Genomic DNA, 15,712 nt, shown 5'->3' on the forward strand with positions numbered 1-15,712 from the left:
ACACTCACACTCACACATATATACACACAGTCACACAGATGATTATGATTAAGGTTAAATCTGGTTCCTCAAAAATGTTCTTCCTCATTCCATCTCATGGAGTTTTCCCTTTTCATTGTTGTCACTGGGCCACTTGTTGAGTTGAACTGGGATCAGAGTATCTATTTTAGTAAGTTCTTTTCTAAATTCTCTAGACAGTTGATTGCTGTGGTGAGACCTGTGATGTTGTATGGTTTAGAGACAGTGGCATTGAGTAAAAGACAGGTGGAGCTGGAGGTAGCAGAGCTGAAGATGTTGAGGTTTTCGTTGGGAGTGACGATGATGGACAGGATTAGAAATGAGTTTATTAGAGGGACAGCACATGTAGGACGTTTTGGAGACAAGGTAAGGAAGGTGAAATTGAGATGGTTTGGACATGTGCAGAGGAGGGACATGAGGTATGTCGTTAGAAGAATGCTTAAGATGGGGCCACCAGGATGGAGGAAAAGAGGAAGTCCAAGGAGGAGGTTTATGGATGTGGTGAGGGAAGACATGCAGGTAGTTGGTTTGAAAGAATCAGATGTAGAGGACAGGGGGGTATGTAAACGGATGAACCGCTCTGGCAAACCCTAATGGAAGAAGCCGAAAGAAGAAGAAGAATATACACAGATGGAGCACTTTATTAGGAAACAACTGTACACCTACACATTCGTGCAATTATGTAATCGGCCAATCACGAGGCAGCAAAGTAAAATCATGCAGATACAGATCCAAAGGTGAAGAGTTGAATTTGGAATTTAGGCACACTCATATATAAATATCAAACCTAACCTAATAGTGGGAATAAACTTATAGGGACTCATTTATGAAACGTATATTACTTAATCTTTTTATTTCTATTTATTTGATTGTTGCTTCTGGCTCATTTATTGGGGGATAAAGTTAAATCCACAAATGTGTGAAATTTAAATGTATATTTATAATCTATTTCTGTAAAGTACAAAGCTGCTTTATGGCAATTTCTAATGTATCGCTTTTAAGTTTAATGTGTTAATTGTGCAAGATATTGTCCTAAGATACTTTTCAAGTCGATCCATTTCTACCATATATAGCTGACGCAGTACACAGTGAAATAAGACAACGTTCCTCCAGAACCCTGGTGCTACATAAAACAACAAAGAACTACATCACAACATAAAGTTACATAACAAAACCGCCCAACATGGTTGTAAAAAGCTATTATTTTAGTTTATTCCTTAAATTCTTTAATTAATATATATATATATATATATATATATATATATATATATATATATATATATATAATATATTAATTACTTTTTATTGCATTTGGCACACACCCATTTCCAGAGTTTCTTACAATTATCTCATTTATCCAGCTGAGAAGGTGAGGTGTTAGGGCCTTGCTCAGAGGTTTTACTTTTTACGTTTACTTCACTACAGTATGATTGGCTAGTTGGGTATTAGCATTAATGTACAGGTATAGGTGTTCCTGTTAAAGGAGATATCTGTGTATTTTCCACTTTCTGTATCTTGAGTAGACAGCAGTTTAAAATTGCTGTTTTGCTGATCTGGTATACAGATAATGACATAAATTCTGATTGTTTCTTTTTTTTTTTCATTAGATTATACTAAATAACAAAAAAATGGTTGTGGACCATAACATACTTTATAAACATTACACTTTTAGTCCCCATTTGCTGTTTTAATAATCTTCACTCTTCCACTTAGGCCTATGTAAAGCATAGTTTTTTGGAGCTGCTGGAACAGGTTTGAGTCTGTTAGTTCAACTTAAGGGAAATTGAATGCTTTTACATCCAAAAACATCCTATCCAGGTGTCTACCTCCGACTACGTGGTAACAGTTTGGGGAAAACACAGGTGTCTTGATGCTTTTGTCCATAAGGTATATTATTGTCTTTAACCATAGAAATAAACTAGATTGGATTTTTAAAAAATTTATAAAGGGTTCAAGTACATTTTATGGTTAATTATTACAAATCATGAACAAGAAGTATTCGACTTGTAAACAAGACACCGATGTAGACACCATAGTCAGGTCTAATGGCACAATCAAGAGATCATCAATACATATGCAGTATTAACTCTGGGTCTTAAGCCAGTATTGGTATGAAATGGTGGATCTTGTCTGTATAATGTGTGAGATTTGGAAAGTACTTGTCATGCAATTATTACAATTGAAATATATCTGCATCTGGTATGGTATTATGTCTGAAATGCAAAACAGAATCAGAAAAACAATGATGAAAATGAGAGCTTGAAAAATCTGCTAATATCTGAATCATTGCATTCACACTCAATTTTCATCATTCTATCTATTGTTCAGTTGTGATACCATATAAAGCATTAATGCTCTTTATACACCACAAAAGGTTTGATGCGACTCACACTTAGAATGTCTTTTATTAGCTAATAGTAACACACTGTTTGAACTGCTATTACTGAAGGACGGATGCTGATTGAATCTCTGATAAATATACTATGGTTTGAACTGAAATATAACAGGATGCAGACAATACCAAAAAAATAGATTGCTTTAATTTGAAATACAAACAGACAAATTATATACAAACAGTGCATTTTAGAATCAGAACATATGTCTCATTTTGAGTACAGTATATTAGAAGACATCATGGCATTTCATGCTTCCTATCTATTAGGCCCGAGCATCCTGTCTGAGATCTGCCAATGTCACAGAATGATGCAAAGCCTGGAGGATTGGGAACAGGGAGGCACAGAATCTTCTGGCAGTTTTGGGATGCCATCCAGAATTTTGAGTTTTGGCAAATAGAAGAACACACTGCGAAAGGACAAAAAATACAATCACAGGCACTCTCGTTGAGTCTGATCATATTCATAACTTAATTGTAAGGAATTTTCTTCTTATGGCTGCTCCCCCTTTTAGGAGTCACCAAAGTGAATGATCTGTCTCTCTATACCACTCTGTCCTCTACATCTGCCTCTTTCAAACCAACCACCTGCATGTCTTCCCTCACCACATCCATTAACCTCCTGCTTGGTCTCCTTCTTTTCCTCCTGAGTAGTAGCTCCATCCTCATCATTCTCCTACCGATATACCCCATGTCCTTCTTCTGCACATGGCCAAACCATTTCAATTGCGCCTCCCTCACCTTTGTCTCCAAAACGTCCTACATGAGTGCTTCCTCTTATATAATCTCATTTCTAATCCTGATCATCCTCATCACTCTTAATAAAAACTGCAGCATCTTCAGCTCTGCTACCTCCAGCTCCTCCAGTCTTTTAGTCAATGCCACTGTCTCTAAACCATACAACATCTCAGGTCTCACCACAGTCCTATAAACTTTCCCTTTCACTCTCGCAGATACTCTTCTATCACAAATCACTCCTGACTATTTTAACACACTTTCCATTACTTTATAAATGTATGAAATATTAATTCTTTACTTAATAAAGAATAGAATTTATATATATTGTCATAAGAAAATAATGATGCTTTGGGAGGTATCAGTGATTCTGCTTCACTTCACAACACACTATAGTTGATTATTTTTCTATAAAAGCATGTCATGGACAGCTAAAAAAAAAAAAGATTGTGTTTCCTGTCTATCTCTTACCGTGATCGGTAGTCCTCCAAGAACTCACAGGGGTTATGTCTGAGTGTGAGTGTGTGCAGTGGCGTGTGTTCCAGCAGCTTCAGCTCTGTCAGACTGCTGATGTTGTTTTCAGACACACACAGGTTCTCAATTGCAGGGATCTTTGGCAGCTGAGCGAGAGACTTCAAGTGATTCCGGTGCAGGTTCAGGCTTTTACATCTACACAAGACAGAATAATCACAGATATTCAGTGTGGGCTAAAAGTATGCACTTTTCGATTTAAATTTTTTATTGATTTAATAATTCTTGTAAATTTGTAAATGAAAATATTTTACGTAAATTTATTCATTTTATAAAATACAATTTTAATTAAATTAATTAACATTTTAATTTATTCAAATCCTTTTTTTCTTTTTTTTCTTGGTTTTAATTTCTTTTTGACTTATGATCTTTTTGTGTTCTTTGTTTAGTTACTTATACCTTTAATCTTTTTACTCCTTCCATATGTTCTGCTTTCTTTCTATTTTCGTTCCCTTTGCTCTTTCATTTCTTCTTATTCTATTACTGATTTTTATTTCTCCTTTATAAAGTCCACACTTTTATACTTTTCCATGCATGTCTTTTTTTTTTTTTGTTTTTAGTATTTGTCTTTATTTTTTGTGAATACACAAAAAACATAAGCTTGGATTTGAGGTCTAAAAGGTCATAATGCATCATTCCTGATCTCGGACAAGGAAAAAAAAGAAAGATAAAGGAAATTAAAATAATACCATGCTCCGATTTCTCACTTTCAGGATAAGGTGAATGCAGAAATACACACACACACACACACACACACACACACACCTTGGCAGTCGGATGGAACTGAGGTCACAGAGTGCATTGTCTACTAGCTGCAGGCGCTCCACTCGAATCAGCCTTCTCAGGATTCGCCTGAAATTTTCCAACTGAAACGCATCTCCGAGATCCTGGTAAGACAGATTCAGTTCCTGGAGAAAAAAAAAAGGAAGTTGAAATGAACTTTATTCATGTCATGTTTAACAACAAATCACAACAATAGAAACAACTGCACAATAATACTGGAAATAAGTGAAAAGAAAAAGAAACATACATAACATAGAATACATATAAATTATGTTTCACTCCGTCAGCTAATAATAATATTTTGTCTTAGTTTATTAAAAAAAAAAAAAGTGTGCTATAATTTTATAGAGTTTTAATCTGATGGTCTCCTAAGTCTGTAACCTAGTGAACGAGCGTTGATGTATTTAGTGATAGAGAGTCAAGGCACGTTTGATGTTGCTCTGGAGAAGGCTGTGAGCTAAATTCTGTGTATGTAGTGTAAATTTAAATATTTATCCCAATTAATTCTTTTAATAAAATAACTGAGGAAGTTCATCAAAATGAACTGAAAGATTTTCTATTAAATTATAACTGATAAGGCTGTGTAACCTCAGTGATAGTTATCAATAGATTCTACATGATGTAGAGAAAAGTATCCAGTGCTACTGCATCCTAAGGAAGTATGTAAAAAAAAATGCATCACATTTGTTATTTGATTTTAGGGTTGTTTTAAAGGCTGTCACTTTCTTAGAAACCATGATCATCTACATGGAGATATGGCGGGACTAAAATCTTGTTTTGTGTATGTCACGTAACCTAGCATTTTCATCATATCTAAAAAAAAATTGCCCAGCAGCTATTCGGCATACCATTCATTTTTCATTCTATCACAGCACTAATATAGACCTGCCAACCCTGAAGAGGAATAATGCATTGTCCCTGGAAAGGAAAGGTGGTGTTTAAATGTAAAACTGCAGCAAAGAGTACTTTTTTGACATTCATTTATTACTTATTTTTTGGTCAATGATCATTATCACTGTGTTACAATAGACCTAAGTCTTACTGTTTGGACATTTAATGCTGGACAATGCAGAAGAGCAAAACACAGTCCTTTTAGCTTATTCAATTAAATAATTTTTGTCAAAAACATTTTTTTCTGTCTATTTCTATTTTAGGTATGAAGAATTGTACACCCTCCTTCAATATTATGTTTTTAATTTATCAGGAACTAAATAATAATTGTGTAGTGACAATTGGTTTGCACATATAACCCCTATGAGCAAAGAAATACCTCGGGTGACAACATAACTATGACAGATTTAAATACTGTACATATTTAAAATTTTAAATGAATGACTACACATTTGTAACAATTCTCAATACAATCACCACTTCCCGGGTCAAGGGTCACTTCCCATGTTTATGGCTCATAAGCCATGCTAATGCTTATGAGCTATCGTATAATGTTACAAATTATTGTTTCCTCCTAGTGCATACCGAGCCGTTTCTCGATTGTTGATCATTGCCTTATTGTGCCTCACTATTGTTTATTACCACTGTTTGTTCTACTCTTTGTGGTTTATCAGACTTGTTTGCCTTGCGGATTGCCCTCTTTGTGTACCAGAGCTGAAGTGTTTTGGTGCCAGGACAGATCCTCAGAGATGTAAACTCCCAAGAACTTAAAGCTGGAGACCCTCTCTACCTCGGTTTACATTAATTTAGACTTGGAAGTGTCTCCTGCTGTAAAATTTCTGAAAGTCTACAATTAGCTCTTTACTCTTCATGGCAGTAAGGGTCAGGTTGTTGGTGGCACACCAGGCTCCCGCTAGTACCATCTGTTTTTAAACAGCTACGGAAGGCACGCTTTTTTTACCGAATAGACCTCTGCAGTGCATATAATCTTGTCTGGTTGAGGGAGGGGATGAATGGAAAACTGCCTTCCATACCACAAGAAGGCACTATGAGTACCAGGTAATGCTGCATGGCCCATTCCAGGCCTTTATAAAATGGAATCTTTTGGGACCTACTAAACACTTAAGTCATCGTATATGTTGACTACATCCTGGTATACTCCAAGGCCTATGACCTCCATGTCCATCAGGCTTCAAAGATTCCTAGGCTTTGCAAACTTTTTTCAACGATTCATCAGGAACTATAGCACCGCAGACGTTAACCCCAGCAGAAAGCAATTATAACGTGTAAAACTGGGAACTCCTTTCCATTAAGGAGGCACTGGAGGAGTGGAGACATTAGTTATAGGGGGCACAGCACCTATTCCAAGTGATCACTGACCATTGAAACCTAGAGTACATAATGAACGCACAAAGAAAGGCAAAGCAGATGCCTTTTCACACTGCCATGACCCCATTAACAAGACACTAATACCTGAACCCAACCTGCCACCCTCAGTAGTCCTCACACCAGTCTGTTGAAATCTTATGGAGGAGATAACCTGCTCCACTGAATGGCCTGCATGACATAACTGTGCCCCAGACTTCTTGAATAGATCCACACCCCACTTGGCACTGGACTCCTAGGGATCCACTGCACTACCCACCTTGTCCAAACCTCCATCAACCTATTTCTTGTCATTGCGCAGCTTTTTCAATTCACTGGTGTATAATTTTCTGGCTTTTACACACCACAGACGTAGACTAGTTTAGGAAGCTAACAACAAGCAGGACGGAAGGTAACAAGAAGTATGGGGATACAGAGAAAGTCAGCAATGTAAACATGACTGAGAACAGAGACTTTCCTGATCACCTGCTTATCATCATCTTTTCTCTGCTTGTGTTCTAGATGGTGGATGTTCAGCCTGGATACATTCATTAGGTAACAAACTTTTTAATTCATATTGTATTAATATATTAATTAAGGCTGTCAAAATGCAAATTAATTTTAACAGCACTGGTTTTATTAATTTTATTTATCTGCCATGACGCACACATTCGACAATTAACCGGTTTCTCCGGTATCACCTCATGAACCGTCCATGCAGAAACATGGACTCATCTAGAGAATGCCTCATCTAGAGAACTTGGGTCATTATAGTCATTATAGCCACATAGTCATTATCAAAGCTCATTTGCCAGGCCTTGTGGAGTATTTCGATTTAGTTGTGAAACTCAGAAAGTTAACCACGATCGATGTAGTTGCAAGTCCGCCGGTGGTTGCTTACTGAGCGCCTGAAGAGCTTGTTCGATTGCTTTCTTCAGTAGATTTACCCTAAGAAACTTCTCAAGAAATGTGACCATAGACCTTTTCTTTTTTCACCTTTGGGTACTTCATATATTCTAATATTGTTCCATTTGGAAGTTTCTCTTCCAGCTTAGCATGTAGTTTTAGCAGACCTGTAAGTACGTCCTCTGTATTTTTAATCCTTTTTTCTACTGGAGATTCCGTTTTGCCCAGTCAGTTAAGGCTTGCAATTTCTCTTGTCATCAAGTTTTAACTTTTAAACTTTTAAAAGTTTTAAACTTTATTGCGATGAAAGTCTCTTGATTCCTTAAAAACTCAAATCGCCCATCTCTGTAGAGAGATTGGCTGGGTCTCGCTGGTAGCTACTTGCCTGTGTGCCGAGAAGAAAGCATGTCAGATGTCTGAGCAGTTAATGACTAGTTCAGTCGGAGTAGAGATGTCTGGGAAAAAGCTCATGTATGTCTACAGAGAGCTGTCAGATGCCAAGTTCTACAGGTCAATGAGCGAAGGTACTCTTTGTGATTTATCGAAATTGTTCGCCTTACAGATTTCCCTCTTTGCGTACCAGACTTTTGCTCCGCCCATTTACCACATTTTGGCCTCATGTTTGTATTATCTGTGCTGTTTCTCTAATAAACTGCAAATGGATTCTTCACAGCCTGGATCTACGGCACAATATTAGAATTGTAGAAGTAATTGCAGAGGGTAAAGAATGCAAATATTCCTGTGTGTGTGGTGTGTATGTGAATGTCAAAACATCTCACCAAACAGTTCTCCCAGTTTTCCTGCAGCCTCTCCTCCCATGTCTGCTCATCAGTTTCTCTCCTCCTCCTTCTCCTGTTAAAGATCTGCCCACTCGTAAGAGCATGCTCATCTTCTACAGGTCCTGTTAGATAAGGTCATAGACTGATCTCACAATATACTATATCAGACTGCATTATACTGTACAGTGCGTTCAAAAGTTTGGAAGGATCTAGCCTTTTAAAACATTGTTTTTAAGACATATTCATGTTTCTTTTGTTTATATGCAACAAAACAGGCAAAAGGCAAAAGGCAAAAACACAAGAATTGAACAGTGAATGACTGGAGGGTCTATGGACAGATGAGTCAGAATATGACATTTTTATTTTTAACAAAAGAACTTATGTAAGATGGAAACAGGAGTGATGATGTTAGCAGACTGCCTCACACCCACAGTCAAACAAATGGAGGTGGACGCTTAATGGTTTGGGGTTGTTTTGGAGCAAAGAATTCTGGAAACTTATTTCAATATTTCCAACATTCCAACAGTGCTACCATTCCATATTTCAATGTGATACAATTCCACCTGGTCTGCGTCTAATTGGAACCGACTTTAACATACAGCAAGACAATGACCTAAAGCACATGTCCAAGCGCTGTAAGCGTTATTTAAAGAGCAAACAGTCATCTGGAGTGTTATATATCATGGAATGGCCTGCCCAGTCACCTCACCTAAATCCTATTAAACTGCTCTGGGATAAACTGGATATCAAGGTCAGAAAGAAATCTCTAACTAGTAAAAATCTAGTGAGGAAGAGATATGGCAATGTTTAGAGAAATTAAATGTCCAGATGTAAAGCTGTTATTTATGCTATGGTAGACTAATAAAAAGTACATTCATATATATTTTTTACCTTTTTTTTTTTTGTAAATCTTACTTACATGCCATTAAATGACCTAGTTTGCCACATACAAACTAAAATAACTTACATGTGTCTTTTGAGAACCATAAAATGCTGGGTATTTCCAAACTTTTGACAGGCACTGTATCAATTCATTTATTTAATGCATCATAAATAATGAGCTAAAGGAGGCATGTGATTGTGTTCAGCATAAGATCTCCATTTTAATTGGAGTTGTGTATGTAGTATTTTAAAGTTAGTGTGTGTACATCAAAGTAGATTTTCCTATGGCTGCTAGGTAAAATAAAAGTAAAAAAAAAAAAAAAAGAAAAAGGCAGCAGAATTGCGAACTGTGAAGATCTAAATCGGCTTAGACTCATTCAAAATTCCTCCATAATCGACTGGACGAGGCGTTACGTTCAGGATGGACAATGTGTCAAAACATACTTGCAAAGCAACCTATAAGACTTATTTTAGGCAAAGAAGTGGAATATTCAAAATAGAAAGCAGGGGAAGGTCAGGGCCATTTAGAAAAGAAAATTCTTACCCTCTCTGACTCTTGGACAGGCCAGCTGGTCTCCACGGACATCAGTTTCTTCGATCTGATGCCATGAGGTAAATTTAAATCGACTGGATGGCAGCTGAATGAAATTTGAATCAAATAAATACAGAAAGTAAGTTACTTCTTACAATGTGCTCAAACACTTTCGGCACTGTGCCCATGCTGTTATTCTTCATAAAGATTTATACACTCAAGGCAGTATAAAAGGGGACTTGATGCAGCTGAATATACGCTCTCAGTACATTTATAATTAATGTTCTTGTAAATTGTGTCTGGTATGTTTACTACCTGTGTAAAAAGATACTGTGAAATGCCGGAAAATATTAACGGTATCCATAATTCAAGGGTAGTTGGATGAGAGAATGTTATAAGACTGTTGACTGTAAATCAGGGCCATTCACCCTGTCAAATTGCTGCCTTTGATTATTAATGATAAAATTGCCATGCACCGGGTGAACCCATTCTAGGGAGTGGGATCACCTTCACATTGACTGTGTGTCTGTATTCATAGATCAACAGTGTCCAGTAACCTGATCCACATGGATGGCCCTTTACACTAACCCTTACAGTGTAGCATTTCACTGTACTCAAACTAAACAAATGTCTACAAGAGCTCGAAGACAATCATTAAATAATCAACTACATCTAAATATGTTCTTTTTCACTAGAAATAAAACAATAATAAAGAAAGTCTAATTGTTTTACAGTATAATACTCTGTGTTCTTCAACTTGCTCATTATTCACTCTTGTCATATTCGCATATTCACTTTGGGCAAAGCTTTCTAAGAGCTCTGAGATGTGATGCAAAAATTGTATTCCAAATACAATGACATTCATTTACAGTTTATAGGTTTACTGAATACTATAATGCTGAATTCTCAAATCAGAACCTGTGAATTTATTTTTATATAAGCACTTCTGACACCAGTTTTATATTATATAAATTTTTTTTTAATTGGCCATAATTTCTATACTAACAGCCAATTTACAAGGACACGTATAGCGGATACCTAAAAAGACTAAAACTAATGTTTTACATTAATGTGTCATCATTTTTTATAATCATTAATACAGTTGTGTGACATTCAGCAAGTTTCCAACATTAAAGAGAAATCTCGATCTCCTGTTATGCTTTCAAAGTCTGTAATTTTACCAAGTTCATATGAAAGCCAGTAACTAGTTGTTTATTAGCTTGCTTATTCAATATTTACTATAATCCTTAATCTAGACATGCTTTTTAACAAATGATTTGAGCTGCATCAATTGAACTAAAATGCTTTGAGTACAATTGATCCAAACACACAGTTCCTCTCATCTGTAGAATCTAAGAATCAAAGTATTAAGTGACTGATTAAAGAGCTCAGTTACATATTGTATAAGTATTAAAGTAACACAAATTCAGTTAACAGGCGATATTCTGTGCAGTTTCTATGTGTAGAGGCTTACTGGAGTGGCGACGATGCCGGAGTCTGTTGTGTGCTCCACTGAGAGAGGAGTGTGTGTACCACTGAGTTCAGAGTAATAAGAACAATGTGATTTAGGGAAACTGCCACTGCTGGTGTTCACTCCTGATGAACTGAATCGGAAGAGAAAAAAAAAATTTAGCAAATATGAGTGGAACATCTTAGCTTATATAACAGCATTTTTTCTCTCAAATGCACATTTTCACCGTAACGCTACGAGAAAAATGTCCAAAAACTCAAATTACATGCGATTATGCTTTTATCTTTATTAATCATAGCATTTCTTTTTTACCACAATATAGATACATTTTGTATATATACTATACTATACTATAATCAGTATCTGTAAGTGAATTTGTTGCTAGATATGATGATTTTATTATAATTGATGACTATAGTATATGTATACTACTGTATATATACTATATACATATATGAATACATGTCTTGTACGTGATAACACTCATAAGCTCATTTCCCAGCTGTTGGCTATAGGAGTTCTGGGAGCAGGTTCAGGCAGTGTGTAAAATTGCACTTGCCAATGTTCTACTAATCACGATTATTCTCTGTGACCAATCACTCTGTGACTCTGTGACACTCTTCAGTCGTCGCTTAAAGATAATCAGGGACTCTGCTGTACGGACTTCAAGGCTCTTCTCTGTTCTGGCACCGAGATGGTGGAATGAACTTCCCCTAGATGTCCCTACAGCAGAGTCCCTGATTATCTTTAAGCGACGACTGAAGACCTACCTCTTCCTGAAATACCTAAATTAGCACTTTCCAAGTTTGTAGAATTCGAGTTATATTTATATTAATCTTGCGTACCAGCGTAGATTTATTCATTACTAGAGATTTAAAGCACTTTTGTACGTTGCTCTGGATAAGGGCGTCTGCTAAATGCCGCAAATGTAAATGTAAATGTAAATGATCACCATTATACCCAACAAATAATCTCTGACCACCACTGTTCCCAATAACAGGATACGGATGTCCATTGTTTCCAGCAACCAATCACTGACCACCATTGTTCCCAATTATCAATCACTGATAAGTATTTTTTGTCAAGTACCAATTAAGTCCCCAGTGACTTTTCACAGTTTTTTCTCTATGACCAATCACCATTGTTCCCAATAACTGATCACCCATGACTATTGTTCCCAATGAACAATCACTGATCACCAATGTTTCCAGCAACCAATCACTGACCATGATTGTTCCTAATTATGAATCACACAAGCATTTTTTTTTATCAATCATTAATCACCATGTTTGTTTGCTAACATTCAGTTGCACCAGATCTCTTCTGGTTTGGCTCACGTGCATCAGGTTGCACAATCACAACATGTATTAAATTAAACAGCGTGAACAAACACTAAATCTAAAAGCCGCAAATAACAGCAGCAGTAAACGATTAAACATTTTTGTCACTCTTGTGGATTTCAGCGAATGCTTATGCATTTGTAGACTAATGCATATTTTCTTCTTTCTTTGTTAACTTGCTGCGTTTCTTCGTTCCATTCTCTTTTTATATATTATTTGTTAATGTATCTATATTTAATTTATGCATATATCATTTAAATATTGTACACAATAAATTTTATTATATACTCTAAATGCGTATATCTTTACAACTGAAAAGAAAAACATGCCATTTGCAATTATCAGTAAAAACAATACAAATGTTGATTTACACAAATTGCTTCACCTTGCATACTCAAATGCTGTTTTTTTCTTTTTACTGTAAGAAACAACCCCATCAAAAAAAGTATTTTTCTTTGGTAAAAGTAGTAAAAACCCTGCATGTACTCCTCAACAAGCAACTACTATAAACTTTATAATGTCAAATTTTAAACATAAGTCAATATGTGGCTTTTGAATTTTTTGAAAGTATATTTTTATACATAAATACCACGAATTAAGGTTTTATATAGTTATTATAAGCAAAATTATATCTTATTTATACATTTTCTTTTTTATCAATTGATTATCAAAATAATAGTTAGTTACAGCCCTAGTTGGTGCCACTGACTGTAAACTATTAACATTCAGTACGTCAAAGAATAAACTATATTTTAAAGAAAACTTTAAATTTCATTAATCAATCCGTGAATTAACTTGTCTTGTTGGATGTTGGATTTCTCTCTGAAATTATCGTGTTTTTTTTTTCAGGGACTAAGTATCTTGCATTTACAAATGAAGTTGCTGTCTTGAATATCTGATGTCTCAAATTTCTGTCTGAAATGCAAATTTAATCTCCTGTAGGAGTTAATACATATATCAATTCTTCACATAGCAGCTACAGACAGCAATTATAATGTAATAATCATTCATTATAGCGGACACCTCAGTGTGCAGTATCTTTAGCAGGGTTCTTGCATGCGGCTTTGAGCATCAGGTGTAATCCCCGTGTAACTGGAAGCCAATGGATTGAAATTCTGACCTCCTTCTTTAAGCTTTAGGTTACCCTGACCTCTGAACTCTTCACCCGACTAAAGCTGGAGAGCCCATACTACAGCGTAGCAATAAGGCAGGTGTTATCATTTGTGAAAGAACTGTCATTAGGCTAAAAGCATACAAAATTGTATTGTCACATTCAGACGTGGGCACATATAGATCCCAAATAAACTTCAACAAATACTTAAGCTACTATAACAAAGTTAAAGGGACACTAACTTTTGTAAAGATAATTGCAGAAAGAATATATGTCAAAACACACAAGAATTGAATTACTTACCTTTCGGACATGTCCTACAGTCGTAATGAATTCTTTTGGCAATTAAACCATGCAGAGAAGCTCCGTTTAACGAGGAGAGGGTTTGCTTTCCCATTGGGACTGATGAGCTGCTCCAACCACGAAATGGCGCCTGCCTGGAGCATGTGCGACTCGTTGCTAGGCGACCTTTCGTCCTATGTGTCCATGAGCCTCGGGTCATGGCTGGATAGTGACCTCGGCTAGATTACCTGCTTGTGAGTACAGGAGGTTAGGCTTGTCTGGCTTCCTGGTACTTTTCCTCTATAGTACTCTAACAATCCAACTAAACAACTAACAAATAAACAATTCAACTTTTCAATTCAACATTTCTATTGTGTCCATATAGATGGCTTGCAGCCACATGGCACAGCATAGCTATTTAAAAACAAACCCTTTATGGTTAAGAGTAAACCTTTAAACAGGTTATCAAAAGTTTGCCAATAGAGCAGCAAATCTAATATATCTAACAGCCTATTTTCAATAAAAAATGTCCTTCATACTTTAATTTCACATACATTATCTTTTATTTACCTCATAGATATCAAGGTTGCACATCCTTAAACAATATGCGTCCCCCTTCAAGGTTATTCTTCAGCCCTGCATAATTTCAGTTTAATTCATTGGCCATACAAAACCTTAAATATTGCTGTCCTTGCTATCCTGCTGCACAGCAGACTCTAATACAGTTCCTTACTTATAAGTGAGCTTTACTAACTTGTCGACAACAGATGGTTCAATCTTTTATAATGTGGGATTTTTTAAAATATGAAAGATTTTAGCCATTATGTGCCACTGAACTGAATCATATTTTTAATATGCTCTAAAGCCAACGTTTTATGAATTCAATGACTTTTCATTAATTTCTGCCTGAAAAGTGAATGGCAATGACAATGCAGTATTATCTGCATGTTCGCATCTGCTCAGCATACCAATGTCATCAGATGATTAGACTTCCTCGCACGTCCTTTTGCCTCACAACACACATACTCTCATATCCTTCAGCCTTTAATCTTGTTCATTTCACTAATCGTTGATATTTAGGATAAGAAAACGTGTTTTTTTTTTGTTTGTTTAAATGTTCCTTAAATGCCACCTTAATATCTTGCAGGCATGTCTGAGGCAAACAGTGCATTCTAGGTATGGCCGCGCTTTAGTGACGCTTCCTGATGACAGATGGTGCTGTTTCTTATGAAGTGTCCTTAGAAATATTAAATCCGATGACCTTCAAATCTAGCAGGATGAGACAGGATCCTGCCATTATTAAATGTATTATTAATGTAACGGGTTACCTGCATGTTTCTGTTTCTGCATGTTTATTACTATCTTTGACAAAAGCTAGTGAAAAGTGAAATAAAAAAACATCAGAGCAGTGAAAAGCTACTGTCACTAGCTTGCTAACTACATCTGACTAGCATTGCATAACCAAATTTCTCAAATTTGACCTAATGCAATTAGCAGTTGAATTTAGGCATTTTATGCAGGCGTTGCATCAATAAATGAAGTAACTGGGACATACATTAATGTTTCATTTTCGATACTTAAGAGATAATGCACAACAAAGTGTGCAAATATTGTTGATGAAGAGATGAAGAACAACAGAACACAAAACAATGTGAGAACACTTGCTATGCATTGCTTATCGTTGCTTACATCAT

General features: G+C 36.0%; 1 protein-coding gene across 1 annotated transcript; it reads right to left on the reverse strand.

Annotated features, from left to right (window-relative positions):
• Positions 1-2,659: 2,659 nt before the first annotated feature.
• LOC124396117 (protein tilB homolog) lies at positions 2,660-14,383 on the reverse strand. The gene is made up of 7 exons (XM_046865117.1): positions 14,040-14,383; positions 11,289-11,418; positions 9,827-9,920; positions 8,401-8,522; positions 4,442-4,584; positions 3,617-3,814; positions 2,660-2,820 (listed from the first exon to the last, which is right to left on the reverse strand). Exons 1-7 carry the CDS (start codon positions 14,048-14,050, stop codon positions 2,712-2,714), a joined length of 807 nt encoding a protein of 268 aa, XP_046721073.1. The 5' UTR covers positions 14,051-14,383; the 3' UTR covers positions 2,660-2,711.
• Between the last annotated feature and the right edge of the window lie 1,329 nt (positions 14,384-15,712).

Source organism: Silurus meridionalis, chromosome 13, assembly GCF_014805685.1.
Source record: "Silurus meridionalis isolate SWU-2019-XX chromosome 13, ASM1480568v1, whole genome shotgun sequence".
Taxonomy (NCBI): domain Eukaryota; kingdom Metazoa; phylum Chordata; class Actinopteri; order Siluriformes; family Siluridae; genus Silurus; species Silurus meridionalis.

Excerpts from the sequence above, each read along its gene's own strand:
- LOC124396117 (XM_046865117.1), bottom strand. Across the intron at positions 8,523-9,826 it reads CTGTCCAAGAGTCAGAGAGG|GACCTGTAGAAGATGAGCAT; the intron begins GTAAGAATTTTC and ends CTTATCTAACAG. Across the intron at positions 3,815-4,441 it reads AGTTCCATCCGACTGCCAAG|ATGTAAAAGCCTGAACCTGC; the intron begins GTGTGTGTGTGT and ends TGTCTTGTGTAG.